Source organism: Falco cherrug, chromosome 1 (genome assembly GCF_023634085.1).
Source record: "Falco cherrug isolate bFalChe1 chromosome 1, bFalChe1.pri, whole genome shotgun sequence".
Classification (NCBI taxonomy): domain Eukaryota; kingdom Metazoa; phylum Chordata; class Aves; order Falconiformes; family Falconidae; genus Falco; species Falco cherrug.
Window position 1 is genome coordinate 27965123 of NC_073697.1, and position 20792 is coordinate 27985914.

General features: G+C 39.5%; 1 protein-coding gene across 2 annotated transcripts in view; it reads right to left on the reverse strand.

Moving 5' to 3' along the window:
• Nucleotides 1-3196: 3196 nt before the first annotated feature.
• Nucleotides 3197-20792, reverse strand: part of C1H4orf19 (chromosome 1 C4orf19 homolog) — a 44115-nt gene continuing 26519 nt past the window's right edge. Inside the window, exons 3-4 of one of the 2 annotated variants that reach the window (XM_005435259.4) lie at nucleotides 6901-6948; nucleotides 3197-5746 (exon numbers count right to left, since the gene is read on the reverse strand). In XM_005435259.4, coding sequence (XP_005435316.1) covers nucleotides 4807-5746; nucleotides 6901-6932 — 972 coding nt within the window. In that variant the 5' untranslated portion in view covers nucleotides 6933-6948 and the 3' untranslated portion in view covers nucleotides 3197-4806. Of the gene's footprint in view, nucleotides 5747-6900; nucleotides 8303-20792 lie in introns of those variants that run through there. The other variant, XM_027799822.2, reaches the window with a different exon arrangement.

Genomic DNA, 20792 nt, shown 5'->3' on the forward strand with positions numbered 1-20792 from the left:
ATGGAGAAGTCCTGAGACTGAGGTCTCTAGCTGTGTATGTGGATGCATGAAATTTGGAAATCCTGTCCAGGGAAGGAACTGAGGATTTTCTGTTTTAATTTCATAATGGCCATAATTGTATTTGTTGAGGGCAGTTTGTGTTGGAAAGACCAACGAAAAGGTTAATCTGCTTCTAACAATTATTCTTACACGTTGTATGATATAGGTGTTCTAAAACTTGGAAGGAGGACACAATGTCTGAAACAATTCTGTTGATAAAACTTCCTTTAAAAATAAATTAGTTTCTAATGTAGAATGACTTTGATAAATTTATTTTCTTGTGTATTCAGCATGTTGAACAAAGTTCTAATATGTTTAATTTTGAAGTATTGCTCTTGCACAACTCACATGGATTCCAATTTCCGTGTACATTCAAGGAGGGATATTACAAATCAAGATAAATAATCTATCAAGATTCGTTGTTTCAATGTAATTATAATGTACAATATAGACATTTCATAGAATCATAGAATCATTTAGGTTGGAAAAGACCTTCAAGATCAGAGTCCAACTGTAAACCTAACTTTGAATAAATGTATGAAATACCATATACACAGGTCTTAATAAATATGAAGTATTCTGTTCTATTTAGCAAAATGTGATACTTTGGCAAGAATTAATCTTTTGGAAAATTAAATCACATATAGGAAATTGAAACTACAATACAGCATAAGGCCAAGAATACTTTTTTACTTTTAAGTCAGTGCTTCTTATTTCATCATTTAAATGATGATAAAAAGTGGTATTTTTTGATTACTTTAAAGCAATCTAATCTGAAATATCTTTAGAAAATAGTAGACTTTCTATTACTGGATATTAATTTTTAATGGGAAGTCTCCATAGCAACGCTTGCCCAGTGGATTGCCTTTGTGCTTTAAAAGGGAGGAAAAATAATAAATAAATCTGTGTGGGATTTATTTATTTCCAGGTTTCTGCTTTCTTGTTAGGGTTTTGTTTGCTGAACTGAAGAATTCTGCAATATCAAATTTCAGGTTCTTCTGTTGCTCTGTAAACAAACTTCCCCCATAACGTTTTCTCTAGAAAATAATTAACTTCCCTGAATTGGGTGGACTGGGCCATTTTCCACTCCTGTTGTTGTATCTGGAATCTCTGCAGTGATCTGATTTTTTTTTTTTTTTTTTCATAATCCAGTGGTAACCCACTGCTAAATGAGAAGGTGCTAAGCTTACTCTTAATTACTGTCTCATTGCTTATATATGGAAAGATTACAATTTCCATTTAAGTCGTGTTAGTAGCTTTGGTAGTAGTAGTGAGTGAAACATGAGCTTCCAAGATGCAAAATCTTTCACAGAAATACTAGCTCCTGTAAGTTCCCCATCCTGCTTGCCTGTTCTTTATTACTACATATGTCTTCACACTCACCTATATAGAATTACATCGAATACAGAAACAGTAAAAATAGATATTGGCCAGTCAGTCAGCTACCTCATTAATTCCTTTTGTATCAAAGGAAAACTAAAACATCTAAGCTGTACTTCCTAAGTGAAACCTCTGAATATAGGAAACATAATTGATTAGTGTCTGAAGTTATGGTGTTTGACATGAAGGAGGTGTCTTAAAAGCTGTGTAGTTTTTGAGAGAAGTATTAAAATACACAGTTTACTGTTGATTCCAGTAACTTTTTCTTCCTATATTTTGTTTTTTCAAGATACTAAACTTTACTCCCATAATTGCCTGAGCAAAATGGATTGTTCAAGCTGGCAGTGTTTGTGTTTCTTTGCATCAACATCTGATCAAACTGGGTAAGATTTGGTTCTCGTAATTATTTAAAGGCTGATTTTTATGGAGGAAATTGTGGTATTTAAAAATTATTTCTGAGATAATTGATTGTTTCACATTAATTGTGAAACATATACTGCTGTCTGAGAAACTACTAGGGATTCTTGACACTCAGCTGTGACACTATAGAGCTGAAGGGATATAAACACATACATAAATATAAAAACTTTTTTTAGCTGCACAAGACACTTTTAGATAGCAGATAAGAGAAGTCTGAATGTTGATGATTCCTCATAGGTTTGTTCTATGGAAGCTTTCCATATACTGCAGAGTTGAGGTATATATATGCCAGACAGTTTTGGTTTGGTTTTGTTTTGCTGTTGTGGGGGGTGTGTGTGTTTTTTTGGTTTTGGGGTTTTTTTTTGGTTTTTTTTTTTTGGTTATGAGAAGCATTGACCATTTGTTTCTTATGCAGTGAATATATTTGCGTTACAGTGATTCCTTCTTTATATTTAAGATCATGAAAACTAACTTGGGCTGCAAGAAATGTGATGTTTGTGGCTCAGCTGGTCTTTTGCAGAGGATTTAAGTCTGGTGGTCCACAGTTGTGGGCAGTTGTCTGTCGAAGCGATGCCTGGTTAGGAGTGTCCAGGGCACTGGCTGGGCTGACCAAATGCTCTCGTCGAGTCTGTTTTAATTCTTGGGAAGAAAGATGAAAACTTCCTGTGATTAGCACTCGGAGTTCAGGTTGGAGTTCAGGTTAGAAAAATCTAATTGAGTGGATATTGAAAAATCAAATAGGTTCAGTGGGATGTTTATTGCATAACTCTCTGATGGTTTTTTACATAAATAATTTTTCATGGTTTGTGTCATGGTGCAGCAGGCACTGGTGGCTCCCTGGGGCTGGGATTTGGTGAGCAGCAGAGGCTCCCCGGGGGACAACAGGGCTGGACTTCACAACCAGGGCCTGTCCCACTGCCCCAGCCAGGGAGCAGGGCAGGCTGGGGGGCACTGGGGCAATGCCAGCCCCCTGGGCATCAGGCACCTCCAGTGGAGCCAGGCTGTCAGCCTGCAGGTAGGCCCAGCTCGGCAGGGCCCATGGCTGAGCTGAGGCAGGGTCTGATGCCCTTGGGAAGGGGGGCTGACATGGGGTCCTGGGCCGGGCTGGGGAAGCTCTGGGGCAGTGGGCAGGGACAGTTAGGCCTGGTGATGCACTCCAGGGCCCTCACAATATAAAAGCAGACATATGCTATGTTCTGTCATAACCATAACTAGTCATATGCAATGTGCAAGTCGTTTTCGTTACAGTAATTTTTGATGCACAAACGTGCACATAAAACTTGTGTGTGCTTATGAAAATGCTTAAAGGACCTATTAAAGCAGGAGAGTGGTAGACAAATCAACAGTACTACAATACTTTAAAAACATATAAAGCTTTTTTATTTTCAGAAACAAGGTGGTGACTTTCACCTGTAGCTGTATGTAGTTCTAAAGCTGAGACTTCAGGATTTTTTTAATTGCTCCAAGGGTAACATTAAAGTTTTGAGAAACAGAAATCTTGATTTGGTCTTGCAGTATTTGGAGGAAAAGAGGGAATCTGCATTTAAACAAAAATAATTTAAATATCTACACATAAGACTCGCATCCTTACATATGTTAATGGACTAGGATTCAGCATATACATGACTGGTGCTTTTCACGTATCTAATGAGGGCTATATCTTATAGTACTTCTTTTATGTAACATACAATCAGAAAATGCATAAAGCATAAAAGCTCCCAGATGACTTCTTTATATGATTAAAAAAATTTATTAAGATTTTATAACAAACTCGGAAAACACAAAATTTCTGTATAAAATGTCAAGCACTCTATTTCAACCATTAAGATCCAAATTTTGATGAATTGCCAGGTGAATTGGTTTCTACCTCCCCCCTGAAAGGTTAACATACTAGTCTTTAGATCAGAGGAAGAGTAAATACTCCAGGAATGCAGCTGATATTTTCAGGTCTTATGCTTAATGCAGCTTGGAAGCTAAATCCCTTTTCTGCTGTAAGTTTAAGGACTGAAGCAGAGCCAGGGAGGGGTCCACGCTGGCTCTTACTGTTTGTATATAAAAAAACCCCATATCTTGCTGGGGGTGTTTGAGATACAACCTGTTTGCAAACTGTTTGTTAAGGCAAGAGATGCGTGCCTGGAAAATTTAGCAGAGTTGAAAAGTCTTAGGCTGTACTTTTATAACAATTTTAATTTATGCAAACTAGCAGGACTGAGTTTGGATTCCTCTCTAGCACCTCTAAGAGTATGTGTGCTATTCTTATGTGAGCTACTTCAGCTCATGAAGCCAACAGAAAATTAGCCACTTTCTTAGATGTGTCTAGACTTCTTGCGGTTTTAATGAGCTGAAGCAGGTCACTTGGGGTATCAAAGAAATTCCAGGGGAGGCGTAAGGGAAGAGACAAGGTCCTAACACCAGCTGCACATGCACGGTTGTAGGCTTAATCCAGAATGGAACCTTAACTGCAGTGAAGTGCAAGCCAAGCTGCCTTCCCTATTTCATACTTCATTAGATCATAGAACTTTGGGTCAGTTTCTTCTTTTTTGTGCTAACATGATGAAAAACTGTGATTTCTAACTCCATGGCTTCCATAGTTCTGTTGTAAATAATGGAAGTTTTCTGAACCTGGAACATGTTGTGTGCACAGACCTTCTGGAGGGTCAAAACCAAAGGAAACATTTGCACGAGTCCAGGTGAGGTGGGTATAAAGCAGAATATCCTATGCAGAAGAAATGATGCTTTGCTCTCCTGGTTGGCCTCATGGAGAAGTGTGTTAGTATTGCCGTTAGTGAAGGGAACACTTCTGTACCGCAGGCAGTAGAAACTGAAAGGCTGTATAAAACAGCTGAAGGGCCAGAGGTTTAGTCTCAATTCCTTTTATATATGCTGTTCACAGCAGCTGTCACATGCTTATATAGATCCAGAAATGAAATCTGGATCTTACCCAGTGTATTAGAAAGAAACGTTCATCTAGTACTCATCGTCATCTTCCAGGTCTTCCCCTGCAGTTGCAGCCTCCAGTGCAGCCAGAGCTGCTGCAACTTCTGCATCTTCATCTTCAGTTTCTCCATTAATGTCTTTATATTTGGGGTGTGTGGGTGCCTGTGCTACTTTGGTAACAGCCACAGCAGTGATACTACCAGTAATACCCTCACTCAAACTTGTGGAGTAAGTTTTAAAAGGTTCAATACTGCTCTCCTTCATAGGCAAAGGTGGGATTACACAAAAGTCCTGGTCCTGTATTGCTGAAGGCCCAGCATTTTGGTCTGAATGTGCACAATTGACTGGAAAGCTATATTTTTCAACATAGTTCCTGGTTTGTTTGCCATTTTGGGGATAATCAACATCTGGCAGTTGTATGGCATTGTCTTGTGTCTCCAATATTGCACTTCCTTTGTCTTCTGCAGACCCAGAGTTCTCATCTTGAATACTGTTTGGTTCATTGCAGGCTGCCTTTGCCTGCCTACCTGCCTCTAGTTCAAGTTCCTGCCCAGACCTATTTGATTTGGTGTAGAAGTCTTTATTGGTGACTAAAGAAGCCTCTGACTGGCTGGATGTTCCCTGTTCACTGGCTTCTTTCACTGTGTTTGTGTTGGGGTTGAGCATGGAGTGCACTCCAGCACAGGAGGTGCCACTATTGACTGCAACATCAAGCTTTGCAACACACTTCACAAGTCCATCTTCTTGAAAATCATTGCCTCTGTGGTTCCAGAGAGTTTCTTTTGTGCTATTTACCTGATTTCTATTTTCTGGTCTATTTAGCTCATCCTTCTGGAGTTCATTTTTACATTCTTGAATTTTACTGTTCTCTTTGAATTTGGATTTATTGCCACCTTGCTCATTGTGTTCATAGCTGTTTACTTCATGAATGCGTCCAGGCGACTGTACTTCTTCTGGATCAAAAATATAGCTGGAGTAAGGAAAATTTGTAGAAGAAATGTTAATTATGCTGTTAATCAATAGAATTAAAAGAAGCATTAAGCTTAATTTTTAAGCTGGAGATCTTGAGGACCTGGTGTCACTAAACTTTACCTGGTGTCACTAAACTTTACCTGGGGTCCCGAGAATGAGCTAAACCAAATGGAAATGCTGAACTGTGCTGTAGGCTGCTGTCTCCCAGGACTAATCTTAACTAACCCCTGTAGTGAGATTCATGAGGGGCATAAGGAGGATATCAGACAACTGTGTGCTGGTTGTTGCATGTTTCCAGCTTTATTTTTTATTTTCTCTGGGGGGTTGATTAGCCAATAGTCATCACATAGATTGTTAATTAATATGTCCTCATGTAGCTGCTAAAATATGTCCCTTTTTTTTTTTTCCTGGTGTTTTTCCTTTGAAGCCTTATCTCTTTGCCCTTTTCCTTTTTGTGCTCTCCTTTTTCCTTTCTTCATTTTTCCTCTTGTTCCATATTTTCCTCGACTTGCTTCTTGCAGAGTGTGTCTCTCTTCTTTATTTCCCCTCTTTCTCTCATAGCACCAATTTTCTTTCCCACTTCCTTACTTGTTCTAGAGGTGTGGCCAAAGGAAGGAGTAACTGTCAAATGTCAAAAAAACTGTCAAATGTTGTCAAATATCAAACAAACAAATAGAAAGTGTCTTTCTAAAACTAGTCAGTCTTGCTCTCCAGGGAGATTTCTAATGTGGGAATTATTCCCACAACTAACTATGCTTCCATCATAGCATTTAAGCAAGGATCTGTGGTTGGGTTTCATTGCTTAGGAGAAAGGGAGGATCTGATAATGTATGTGTTCTTTGTTTTACTGAATTGAGGGAAGCTCATGCTACCTAAATGAGAAAAGGCTTTGCTAAAGATGTTTTCAATGCTGCACAATTTTTGTGTGGGATAGAAATTATAGAAATGGACCTCAATTACAGTAAATCAAAATTACATTCCCAGGAAATCAGTATGCCTATACTCTGGCGTGACTTTAAAGAATACCAGAAACTTTTGGGAAACTCCAATCTTGCAAATGGGCTTAATTTAAGCAACAGGTGTAGGGGAGAACAGACACATATTTTAATGCATTTCTTTTATCCAGTCTAAGCAGCTCTTGTTCTGTTGTACCTTTGTATCATTTTGCAGCACCTGCACCCCATCTGGATTTTCTTTAATCTGGAAAGAGAGAGAGGGAAGGCAAGGGAGAGGGAAGGTGAGTGAAGCATTATGAAATCAGTACATGGGCAATTGCATTGAAAATTATGCTCATGTTTAGAAGGGTTTTATTACCTAAAAAGAAAGATGCCTACGTAAGAATGGATGCAGTATGGTTCAAGGTCTTTCTAGGTTGCTTACTTGAGTTGACAGGGGCCTTTAGTTGGGGAAGAATTTAACAGTTCTTAAACAGATAGCAGTGTTCTCTCAGAACAGTTTGCTAAGCAATTTTAGGACTTGGAGGCTCCTAAGTCAGAGTAGTGGGGCGTATTTGGGGGATTTATTTATTTATTTATTTGGCAGCTATTGCCGGACTTCTCTTCCGTGAATTTGACAAGTTGCTTTTTGAACTCCAGTAAACTGCTAGCATCTACAGCATCCATTATTCGGGAGTTTCACAGCCCAGCCTTGCCTTGTGAAGAAGCACTGGCTTTTGTTTGACTTGAACCTGGTTCTTACTAGCAGCATTTGATGCTTTCTGTTTCTTGTATTGGAACAGGTGGTGAGCATCATGTCCTGTTATCACTACAGTACAGGTCCTGTACTGCCTCTTCAGTTCTGATATGCAATCTGAAGAATCCTCATATTTTTAAATGTTACACACACTGACATTGCTTCATGCCTATAGATTGTCCTTGGTGTGTTTGTCCAAGTCTTTGGCTTTTCAACATCCTTCTTAGATGAGGTGTGGGAACCACAGATGCAGAGTTCTCTGTGTATGGGGAACCACAGATTCCTTCTTTCCTAGTAACTCCTGTCCCAACTCAGTTGGCTCTGACAGCTACTGGGCTACTAGCCTACGTATTGCTGGGATTGGCACTTTATTATATGTGGAGTGTTGCACCTGCTTTTTACTGTAGTAAATTCTTAAAGAGTTTTACTACAACTAGCAGAGTGTTTGTGTTTTGCTACATCTCTGTATATTGCAAGCTGATTTTGTATGTGTGTCATTGCCTGACACAGTGAGATGCTAAGAGCTATCTCTTACACGCTTCATATGCCAAGGTCTTTTACTATGGGAAGAAATAGTTTGCTAACTTGGAGCCTTGAGGACTTTCATGTTTGGAACCTAACGTGAAGATGCAGATCTGAACATCCCCAAATCCTACAAAACTCATTAGTCTTCATGGATCGGGGCTATCTTATTTCTAATTAATCAAGTCAAGACAGGTTGTTAATATAGTTGTCCATTGTTATTCAGGCTCTTTCTTTTTCTCCAACCTCACATGCTTTTGCCATTGCCTAAGGACAGCAGCTCACTTGCCATAAAAGAGAAATTGATGATGCAAGGTCAGGGTATTTTCTAGAGTGATTTATTCACAAAACACCAAAGGAAAGTAGTGTTGATTTATTCTTACCAGGCATGGCCTGAACCTCACACCAGTGATAATGCTAGCAGAAATTACGATCAGGACTCTGCTGTATGGGCTTATTGTCTCACTTTTTTTCCTCTAAAATCTGACTTTCTCTGGTATTAGCACTTAACAAAATGCCTGATGTCAAGCCTCTCATTCTTGGAGCTTCTAAGGACCAGCCATCCTTCAGCAGCTGGTTTTAGCTGGTGTATAGCTGATCCTATCTATCCTTGTTGTTGCCTGCAAATGAGCTGTTCTGGAGCAGAAACTTCGATTAGAAGTAGCAAGCTTGCTGTAGCTCAGTGCCTGCTGGGATGGCTTGTAAGCCAGCTGCTTTGCTTCCTCTGTCTTGGTGCTGCTTTCCTGTCTTCCTTAAATGCAGTGTCCCTTCCACACCTCTGCTGATCTTGTGCTCTATGTTGTTATCCTCCACCACTCAACAATGTCGTAACAGGATTTCTGATACAGGGGTTTTTATCTGAAGAGGAGGTAGTAACTGGTGAGGTGGTCATGAGTACTGGCTTTCCTTATGTGCAGTTTCTGAAGTACCTATGTGTCTGGATGGGTTTGACTAGATATGGGGCTTATTTGAGCTGGCTGGCATAGCCATCTTTTCCAGCCAAAGAGGAATTCTTAATACAATTTGCTTTGATTGTGTTAAAAGCCGAATTAGCTATAGCCCTTCTTTAGTTTAAGATTGATATGAAGTTAATTCAGTTGAGCTAATCCCTGTGTCAACACTTGGTTTGGTTTGACTGACATCTTTAGTTTTAGCTTAAACCTGCATATAAATTGAGAGGACAAAAAGTGCATAAAGTTGACCAGCTGTTGATACACTCAACCTTCAAGTTGCAGTGGCTGGTAGGTTACCATGTGTTAGATAAGTGACGTGATCTCTGTTCATGGGAAAGTCAATGTAACTTGACTTATGGTAAGCCTCTTCCTATTCAGTCTTACCATCCCTCATGCTTGCCATGGTCTAGGAGTATGTTGATTATTATTTCGACTCTGCTAAATCACGATAACTTCAGTGGCTGTCAGTTGCCATGTGAGCCTACTGAAATGCCCACACAGCCTTTGGCTTGACTTTAAGGTTTATAGGTTTGGTGAAAACAGTCCCAGTTTATATGTAGACCAGTTCTCAGAAGAGATACTGCTTCTAGCTGGGTGGGGGCACTTCAGGTCAGGCTGCTTGTCTTCAAACTTTTTTCTGACAAATTTCCTATTCAGTGCTTTTACTTATAACTGTTTATAATTTTTAAAGTGCAAAATCTTGCTTATAGGTTTTAAACATTGGGAAGTGCTAACTGCTGTCCTTTATTCTGTCGTAAAGGTGCTTGTCATTGTCATCGAAGGCAATTACAAATGGAAATTACTGTTGTTGTTTTCATAGGAAGCACTTTCCTGGTTGTGTTTTTTAATTACAGTTACTGTTTGAATTATCTCTGTGCTACTGTGTTAAGTTTTTCTACTGATTAGTTACAACTGCATCTGTCCTCTGGCATGAATAAACTATTGCATATGGAAAATACTTTAGTTGTATTATCTTATAAATTATTTCACATGCCTGAAATAGGAATATGGTTTTACAATATCACTGTCTGAACAGTGGTTTGGTTTTTCGCTTATCCTTTTCTTCCATATTTTTAATAATCTTTTAAGTCAAGTTGAAAAGTAATTCTAGGGAACAAATTGCTTCTATAGTATGAAAAGGCATGCTTTAATCCTACTTATCTTGTTTTAGGTACCTTGCCCCAAAGACTTGTGTATTGTTTGATGTTCATAGTTCCATTAATGGACAGGTAGTATTAATAAGCTCCTCTCTGGAGCAGTTTGAATCAAGCACATGCTATAGACTTGCAACAGAAAAGGTTAGAGAGCTCAAGCAGTGCATAATGATATGCTGATACTGAGTTTAGAAACATTGCATCCTCTTATGATCAAACTTTTTTGCCTTTTTATATGATGTTTATTCTGTTATCTATTCTGTGCTGCTAAATTGATTAGATAATTTGAGATGAATGTGATGTGATGCAGAATACTCTGTTGCAGAACACTAATATTTATATCCTCAGAATTCAGACCGAACTGCCATTAATCCTAGACACCATTCATTCTCAACCATGAAGTTCCTGAAGGCCTGTAAATTTCAGTCACTGGTTTTTGAGTCATTTAATCCTGAACACTGACATATCATCTGGCATTAAAGCTCTACTAAAATGTTAAATACATATATTTATTTGTTGTTTTAGACATGCACTGGAACACTTGGGGCATTTACAGGAAGGAGATGGAGCTGTTTGGGCGAGAGGAATGAAGGAGGCCTAGAATTAATTTTTTTTTTGCTCTGCTAAATCTTGAACTTTCACCTTCCAGCTTTGAGTAGCTGCTCAATCTTCTAAAGTGTGTATCTGAGGTTGAGCTTGTACCAGTTTTACAAAATAATCAGATTCTTGCAGCATGAGAGAGTAGGGATAGCCTTATGGCTTGCACATTCAGTGTAAGTGCTTGCTTCAGTTAAAGTTTTATAATACTTTTCTTCAGTGAAAGAGATGGAAGAAGCCCAGCTCTATGTGTTTCCTTCAGCCACCCCAGCAGACCCTTAGGTGACCACGCAAAAGATAGTCTAGATATAATGTCCTTGCAATGTATTAAATGAATGTTCACAGAGAGACCAGGAGGACCTGATGTTACAAAATAATTAATTTATTCCTTTAAAGGAAAATGATACAGAAGAGCAACTATTCTAAAATCAGTTGGAAAAAATGCTACTATGGAACGAGGTAGTAATCAGCCTTAATTTGAGGAGAAGAGAACACCAATCCCACCAGTAAAATAAATGCTGAAAAAGGGGAGGCTGTTAAATATTTTTATGGTGACACCTGCTAAGAGAATGAAATGGAACTTTTCTTAAAGTGTGAGACCTTGCTGACACTAACAAGAATGGTGTCTGACTCCAAAAATGTAAGCTTGCATTTCAAGCCACAATGTGCTTTAAGAAGAGTTTGCTTTGCTTTATCAGGTTCGAGAAACACAACTTATCTGATATTAAGTTATATAGTAACATAGCTTCTATTATCTATTTAAACTGTAGCTGTGTTATGAATAAATAAAAAAAAATGAAGTAAAATGTCATGAAAAGGGAAGGAGAAATATTTTTGAGAAATAAAAATGGTTTGACAGACTTTCTTGATATTCTTGGAAGTTTACACAGAAGCACAAAACCTCCAATCTTATTTTTTTGTGGTGTATTTTTTCTTCTGTCTTGATTTAAAAAAAAACCACCAACAAACAACAAAAAAAACCCCAAAACCCTGCAAGAGTAAAGGCAGAAAGCTGAGGGAGAGCATATTAAAACAGCTTTTCTAGTAGGTCTTAAACTGATAAACTCTGGCTTTGTGACTTTTGATCTGGGTCATTCTTTTTGTTGGGTTTTTTGTTTTTTGTTTGGTTTGGGGTTTTCCTCCCCCACACCCATGGTGTTTTATGAGATTTTGTGTTTCTTTGGCTCTTCTCTCTCCTCCATATTTTCCCACTCTAGATTATAAAATAACGAGTATTTTTTTCCTACATGTGTATAATCTGGGCTGCTGAGACCAGATGATGCATCTCCCAGGGGCCTGGGGCACCTCTTTCTGATGACTTTTTCCAGTAGAGGCACCTTTCAGACTAGACCCTGCTGGTGTCTGCCCCATCAGTCTGCTGTGCTTTGCACTCCTCAGTGAAACCTGTCCATTCTGAGGCTACTAGCCTGAGCTACCAGTCTCTGTGCAAGGGAAAGGAGCCCTTGCTCATCAGAATTAAGCCTGGCTGTTGCACTACTGACAAAACCACAATTTACTTAGTGGGGTTTTTTTTGCTAGCAAGATCTCATATAGATGCCAAATGCTAACCAGCTAGGAGGCATATTCACAGGAGCAAATGTTGGAAGAGAAAGTGTTTACAGAAGGAACATGAAGAATTTGAGGTGGGAATAACCTTGGAGAGCTGTAGCACTTGGCAAGCTTCTCCTAATGGGAGGTGTGGTTTGCCTTCTGTGCTGAGTAGTCATTCACAATTCTCAGATTTCAGAGGCTGTCCTCAGCATGTGCCAAGGTCTGAGAAAGGGTTAGGTGTGTCTGGACTGGAGGAGGGACAGGCAATGTGTTACTGAGGGGTGGAGGCAGGGAAACAATTGATCTGGATGACAATATAAAAGAGGCACAGAAAGATTGTGGGCATATGGTAGAGCTGGGAAGAACTATATTTAGAAATTTAGAAAACTAGTAAACATACAGTAGAAAAAAAAATTACCAGCCTGCGGTAGAGGGAGAGAAGAAAACAGGGAAAAAGTTGTAAAGGAAGAAATACCAGGGACAAATTTTGTTAGCTACACACTGTGCAGTCTGTGACTACTATTGGATGAATACCATGTGTAAGAACTGCCTCACTTTGCTTAAAATACAGAGAATACTGCAAATCCTTTAGGTTTTTTCCTGACCTTGGTCACCCTTCTGAGTCCAGAGGGCCTCCAAAGAGGCAGGGGGTGGGAACCAAGACATCGTGGGCCCAGAATTACCTGAGCAGCCTGATCTAGTTGAAGATGTCCCTGCTTATTGCAGGGGGCTTGGACTAGATGACCTTTAAAGGTCCTTTCTGATCCAAACTATTCTATGATTCTATAAGGCTCTGTGGAGACTAACAGCACCAATAAAACCTTCAGAACTGACAGATGTGTTCTGAAAACAAATTACTTTCCTACAAAACTCCAGATCAGTTCGCCTCCTGTACCTGAAAGTTACAGCCCAATTTGGCTGGAATGGTCACATTTAACATATGCATGAGAACAAAAAAAAATTGTGAAAAATTGAAGTGGTATAAAATGCCTGATCTTTTTCATTGAGCCTCTAGAGTCTTTGGCAATTCTTGTCTTGGTGTGGTTGTTACGGAGGTAAAAATTTGATAAGTCTGTGCTTAATTCTTCATTGGGACCAACACTTAAAGCTGGACTGAAATCTGTCTACTTTCATTTTTCCTGACTGAATCTTTGTCTGGAAATTTATTTTAAAGGTGTGTCAGGGAACAACTGAATTGTCATATATAATCTAAAATAAATGAACTAACCTAACGAAATATCATAATACTCTCACTAATAAGAAGCAGGTCCTACCTCGTGGGCTCTTTTTGTTTGTTTTCTGTAGCTGAATTGGCTTCAGTCCCTTTGTTCACACTTTCTTAAAGTGCAGCACTGAAGTGTCATTCTTCCTGTGCTTCAGCCATCTTGCAGTCCAGCCCTAGTGAGATACCTGGCTGTGCTACCCTGCTGACAGAGACTGGTAGACTGGCTTTGAGTCACCCTGTCTGCATTGTTCTGCAAGAAGAGGGAATTGTGCAAGTGCTTTTCCTGGTACAGCTTGGTTTACCCTACTGTTCTGAGGGAGGCAGGCTCTATATTTGGGAATAAGCAGTGTCAGAGTCCACCAGAAAGAGCCTTATGCTGTCCTGCCAGCACAAGGTTATTGCCAAGGTTATAGTTGCCTGTTATTTTACAAACAAAGCTGAGGAGCTGCACAGGTCTACCAGCCGCTTTTATTTTCCTCTGAGGCCTTATTTTTCCACCTGAATGGTTTGCATGCATCTCTAGAACAGCTAGCTGTGAAGATAAGAGAAGCTGGGAGAATACAGAGGGACCCATGAAAGACTCACATAAAACTTCTTCAGCCACAGCCTAACTACAGTGGTGACACGGCAGCTTTGGATGTCTTAACTTCCATTACCTCCCTCTGCTTGTTCCTTTTCAAATTTGATCCAATTTTTCACAGATAAATGTAATCATTGCATGAATGCAGATAATCCTTACGCTATCTTCAGTTGCTGAGAGGAATATTTATTTTGGTTTTTTGAAGATAATTTTTTCTGTTTTTTCTCACTGGTCAGGCTGAATGGAGATCATGGATTGTATGTCGTTTGAGCCAGTGGCCTAATTCTTTATGTGGTTTTGTGTCTGAAGTATCAGACTTTTGGGTGATACTATACACTGGCACTGTGTACAGATAATGGCTGTTTGTTTCAATGAAGGAAGAATGTGAGGTATTCTGTATGCTATTCAAGGCATGAAGTTTGGGTTTGATTTTATGGAGGGCGACTTAGGGGTATAATTTTCACTTCTTCCCAACGAAGCTGTGAAACTGATATAGAGTCATAGTTTTTTCAGGGGAGAAAAGTAGCTTTAACTGGGGCAGGTATCAAAACCTGGAGGTTCTCAGGCATCAGAAGCATGGGGTGTTTGTTATCTGGGAATTTATAGGATTTGCTCAGTCACGGCTTCATAAATTTTGATGCTTTGTACTCTGACATTGAGCAAATCAAGTGATACTTAAACAGAACTGTTTCTAATTAGCTGAATCCCACACTTCTCAGGAGATGGTAGAGCAAAATGATTTAATATCAAACACCCAAATAGCAAATGTTATGCTTGCTCGATGAACCATCAATACAGCATCAGCTAATTGCCAACCTATGGCCTACTTGCAAATAATCAGTGGGAGCAATGTTATCATGATTTTAACCTCTATCTGTGTGGCAACTTCTGAAAATGTAGGCATGCATTAAGCATTTATCCAGGAAACTTGTAATAATAATAATTGTCAAAAATTTGCACTTACTGTGCTCTTTGTCCTAGGATTACAACATTAACAGTCAATGCTAATTACTATGTACATGAAATAGCACAAACGGCATATTATATCTTTGGATTATTCATAACAGCATCCAAGGGAGAGTGCTGTCTGCTAGCTGAGAGGTGTGCAGGAGTCAATTATGTCCTCTAATTGTGGGTGGGTGCTGTGACATTTCTCAACATGGGGGAAAAGCATCCTGCCAGCATGATGTCTGGCTACAATCTGATGAGAAGCAGCTATGGCACTCAGGATGCTCAGAGTAATGGAAATATCTGCTTACATTTGTATTCTTACTCAAAGAGCTGAGAAAACGTCAGATTTAGCCAGAGTCTGCTATTAGAAAAATACATACTAATTATCTTACATACATGTAGTTGTACTAACAAGAAACTGTATCAGTATAGTTGGCAATGGTAATACCTGCCAGTTGTTACATGCTAGTGTAAATAACTTAGAATGGGAAGCATCTGAATTGATGCAAATGCTACATGAGAAAGTGTTATACTTCTTTACAGCTCCTCTCTCCCCATGCTTCCAGACATCTAGCTACATTTTTATCTAATCCTGTTGGTATTTGTGTTCCCACCTTGCCCCTTCCCTTCTTTTTCATGCAGATATTTTGCACCAAACTATGATGCAGTGGTGGGCAGGTGTCAAGGTAGGGAAGCTTGAGTGATCTCATTGTAGCTTGAGCACACCTGCACTTGTTTGCAGGTGTGCTGGCGAAAGGGGAAGGTAATGAAAAGTAGATGCTATCAGTTTTACAGAAGGTGTTTTGTTTTGAATTGTAACTGTTGGTTATTGCCTAAGCTGCTCTTCCAAAAAATGTAGTAATATGCATAGCTATGTTAAGTCCTGCTGGCTCCTCCTCAAAATGTCCTCCTTTCCAAATCAGTAAAGTCAGCCAGATCTTCCACTTACCCCAGTGGTTTTCCTGACAGTATTATCAGTATATGAAGTCCCATGTTTTATTCTCATCATAGATTTCTATTTCCACTCTGCCAACATTTTTTTATTTTAAAGTCATTCTTGTACTATTTCATTGACTAATATCTCTGGTAGCTGCAGGCTTTTTTGTAAACATCTCTGAGAAAGTAAGGCCAGCTCACAGGGAGGGACCTTTTTGTGAGGCCCTCGTTACTGCAGTAGAGTGATCTAGAGGGCACATGGGCTACAACTTGGAGGTGACCTGAATATGCCCCTTTTTCATGTTGGGCTCTTTGCAATTGATTTTAAATGTTTACAAGATACTTAAAAGGAAATGCGTTTTCTACGACTGGTTCCTCATCACTCACAGCACTAGGTCACAGAATGTTTCCCTACTCCCATTATTTACCATACATAATGTTTGTTTTATTTTTGAGTAAAAGGAAGAGTGGGGCAAAGGGTAAAACTCTCACAATCATTAGCCAGTTCACACAAAGGAAAAACAAATATAGCTTGTAGCATAAAAACGCTCGTTTCCTGTTCAACCAAGCTTATTCCCTACATCTTGTCTTCCCAAACTTATATCACTGTTTGGCGTTTAAGTTCCTGAAGTTTATATTTCCTGTCTTTTAAAACTGCTAATCCCATAAAGTATAATAGCTTGTACTCTAATAGGGCCTAAAACCCCGAATCGTGTTTGGGGCCATACTGTGCAGCAGCAAACATGAAAATTCACTTCTTCCCAAGGGATGTGTGGTCTAAATGTGTGACAAGACAAAAAATGGATATAAGCAGATGGTCATGTACGTTTGAAAGAAGCAATCAGCAGAGAAACTATATTTGATTCAGTAATTGTTAGGCTAGGCCCTAGTGGGGATCTGTGTTTGGGAACACAGCTGGAGCCTCAAAATAGTTATAGCTGATTTTTATGTAACAAAGAGGGACTGTATCTGAAATCTCATCTCTCTTAGGAGGTTGAAATGCTTCTTTGCAATCTTGTGTGACTTTGCACTTTGGGGAGTGGATTCTTGGGTTGCAACCCTTGGTCCAAAAAAACCTTGGTTGTATCCAATATCTTTTTAAAACAATGCAGAAACAGTGCTAGAATCAGGGGTTGGGATAGTGCTGCTGCAAGGCTACAATTCGCAGAATCCTTTGCTGATGCTTTTGCCTGGAGCAGCTGCCTTCCCAGTGGGAGGCTTCAGCAGCCTTCTACACAGCATGCCATCAAGGACATGACTTTGATGGCTGTGAGACATGGCTTTGAGGCTGATGGTCAAACTGAATAGGGGCTCTTAATTTATGAGGGAATTTTCTAACCCTTTGAATACTATGTAAAATAATCACTGGCTCCTCTGTGGTTTTGACTGGGCGTTGCTGTGGCTACTGTGTTTTAGGTTGAATATTGTATTCTTAGTCTGTGTGAGATGTGGCCTTAATGCACCTGCCAGGCTTTGGAGCCTCAGGAAGACCATGTGGTTTCAGGCTACAGGAAATCTAATATAGTCACAGTTTAGGGCAAGGGGCTCATAAGCTCTCAGCAGACTTGGCTGGGTATACAGCTGAAGTGCCTTGTCCCTCCTGGCATAGACACATATGGGTATTTGATTAGAAATCTTTGCTCTTAACTTGGACTCCCTGTTCTATCATGTCTTTGTCTAGACAGCCTTTCCTGATTCCTAATACAAATAGTCTGCTTATTTTACAGTTCCTAGATGAGCTTGGCAGGAGATGTTTTGCTGAGACCTGTCAAGATGGTAGGATCTGTGGTATGTCTGTCAAAACAGCTTTAGTCAGCTAGACACCTGGATGGAAGTGCAGTGTCTGTGGACTTCCAGAGAGTGCTGTGAATTTCAGTTTTGGGCTTGGGCACTTAAAATTGAAGTTTCACCAGGGTGCTAGAAGTATTAGAGTGAACACAATTAATAATGGAGCTGGAATAAGAAATCATTTAAAATGCCCTATTTTCATGACTCAAAAGGCTCTATCCTGACTAGATGACAATATGTCTGTGTGTGATATACAATAGATTGGCCTGGGCTTAATGAAACGGAATCTTGAATAGGGTCTGAAGACAGGTTGTCTGTATGGATAACTTCTGCTAGCTAGGCATTACACCGCAGACAATCTGGGTCTCACTGGCATAGCAATGGTACATGTAGAAGCTGAGCACTGGCAGCTGATCTGTGACTTTCCTTCCTGAGGACAGCAGAGACTTCATGCACGTCATACATATGATGCAGTGAATCTTTTCAAGGTAAAAACGTGACTCATTTGCGTCATTTGTCCAGTCTTTCAGGATAACTCAGATTCAGCTAGAGGAAATGGCTTGTCATTTTTATGCCATAATCTTTGTGATAAAGAAATGACATGGCAGGTTAGGTTGTATTTTTATATACGTGTAGCTCTCTGTAGATATTTATAGATGTACCTCTCCTTAGGTGTCGTACACATATATGTATAGATAAATAAAAAGTTCTTAAAGAGGTCCATGGTAGTCCAAGCAGTTTTCTTTTCCTGTTGGTAAAATTGTGTCATTATTTGCTCCCCAGCTTTTGGAAACACAACTACTGAAGTCCTGGTTATGGATTTCAAAGGGTTATTGCTCTTGTGCCTCAGGGACTTCTCAAGGGAATAGTAGGAAGACATCATACAGAGAACTTGTTTGTCTTGGTTGCATAAGGCTGCTGCAAGAAAAGTGCATGGCAATTGATGTATGCCATATATGTCTGAGTTCCAGTTTTTTGTGTTAGAATATGAGGTAGCTTATAAAGATACTGCAGTAAAAATAAAAGCTGTAATTTGGAAATTCTGTTCCATGTTCACATCATTTTAGTGTAGCTATTAAAAGCTGTTAGTTAAAAGCTCTAATAATTTCTGAAATATTTGCATTCTCCAAAATACTCCTCTACTCCCTATCTTCTCATATAGTTCCTATTCTGTACCTTCATAAGAGGCTGCTTCCTGGTTCTTGCTAGAAATGTCTGTACTGTTAGGTATTACATAGCCTGTGCTGTGGATTTCCCCTTGTCACATTAACTGGGGGATCAGACCTGTTTGAACTGCTCTATCCTCCTTCAGTGGTATTCTGTAATTTCAATGCTGTTCGGTGGCCTGGTCTGAATATCCTGAAGACCACAAGACTTTTATACTGGGTGTACCCATATTCTGTGTGCCTACTTGAGAAACAATCATACACTGAAATCAATGGAGACATTTCAGTTTATATATAAAAAAAAATAAAAGATTGATGAGCCCCTCCATTCACACATTTCTGACTAGTTGTCTATTTAATTGGAAACACTGAGGGTTTTATATGTATGTTACTACTTTACGCTTTCTTTTCTTCCTAATGGTTGAACCATTTCTCCTGGCATAAGAACTACATACATTTTTTTTGGTGTTGTTTCCCCCAGTAGATCTCTTAGACCTGTCTTTAAAATATTAAGGAAATGAGAAAAACTAAAACTGGTTTTCTTACAGATGCTTCTAGTTCTAAGGTTAGCTGAAGAAGTCAAATTTTGACCTTTGGATGAAAGATGAGGTAACAAAGGAGGACTAAATTTATTGACTCCTGTAAAGTTATTTAGGTCTCAGAGTAGAGAGAAGAAGACAGAAGCATGCTGCTTGATCCATCATTATATTAAACAGTTTGGTAAATTTTGAGGACTGAGAAAATTCAATAGTTGCTGAGAGGTCAAAGACATCTGTTAGAAATAGCAATAGTTGAAACATGTTGCTGTCCCTGGTGAAAGATCAGATTGAAGTCTTAGCTCAATTTGAGGAAGGGCAGATGCTGAGGTCAGAAAGGTACATTTGAAGAAAACAACATGTCAGGGTCTGATCCAGCCCTTGACAGATTTACTTTTGGCTCTGTCCCTTTTTGGCTGTATGTGAGATGCTGCTGAGCAAACTGCTGAATCAGAGTAGTTAATGAAGTATACCTGAGGGATTTCAATAGCTAAGTGTGACTTAAACATGAAGTAGCACTAAACTCGGGTACTGAGCTGAAAATCGGGGTATTGCTGGTCACTCAGGTCAGTGGTTTGAACTGGTATGGCAGTCCCTAAGATCCTGTAGCAATGCACTATCACATGGCAGTGTGAATACAAAGCAGATTCTCTCCTGGCCGTGATGTGGCCTTAGTTTCCTGTACCCTCACCAGAGGAGACCAGAAGAATGCAAATAAGGACAGAGCCTGTCTTTCAGAATATTTATTACTCTGAGGCTGAACGAGCCAGAAGCTGCACAGTTTGATTTTCTTTGTAGTACTGACAGAAAAGCAAACAAATCCTTTGATTTTTTGTATGTCAGCACAACTGGCTGTGGAGCTGCTTGTTTTCTGGCTCAGAAGTCCCTTTTCTTTAGATGTCCATTTGCAGAATCAGCTGAAGGCTATGAGCCTGCTTAAAAATAGAAGTATTTTCTAGATTTGGATTGTTTCTCAACTGAATGTATACTTATATATATATATAAAGCCTACTCTTGTAGACTCCTGGAATAATTTCATTTTTATTATATCAGTTTTATGGATGATGGTAACAATGACAAATTCTACTTGGGACATTAGGAAAACAAAATATCAGACAGTGAGCGTGAAGGCTACAGCCTACTGCCACAGGATTTAGTCTGTGAGAAAAACTTGGCAAGCTGGACTGGTTCCCAGCTATGTTACGTGATTGTGCCATGTGCGTGGTCACATAGCTGCCACTAGCTTGCAGCATAGCAGCACACTGTACACTGCTATGAAATCAAGCTCTTTGCTGATCCTTCATCTGCTGGAAGCTGTTGCCTCTTGTATTTGCCTGTGAGTTCCACACAGCAGCAAAAACCCAGAAAGAATTTATTTGCCTTCTGTAGCAAT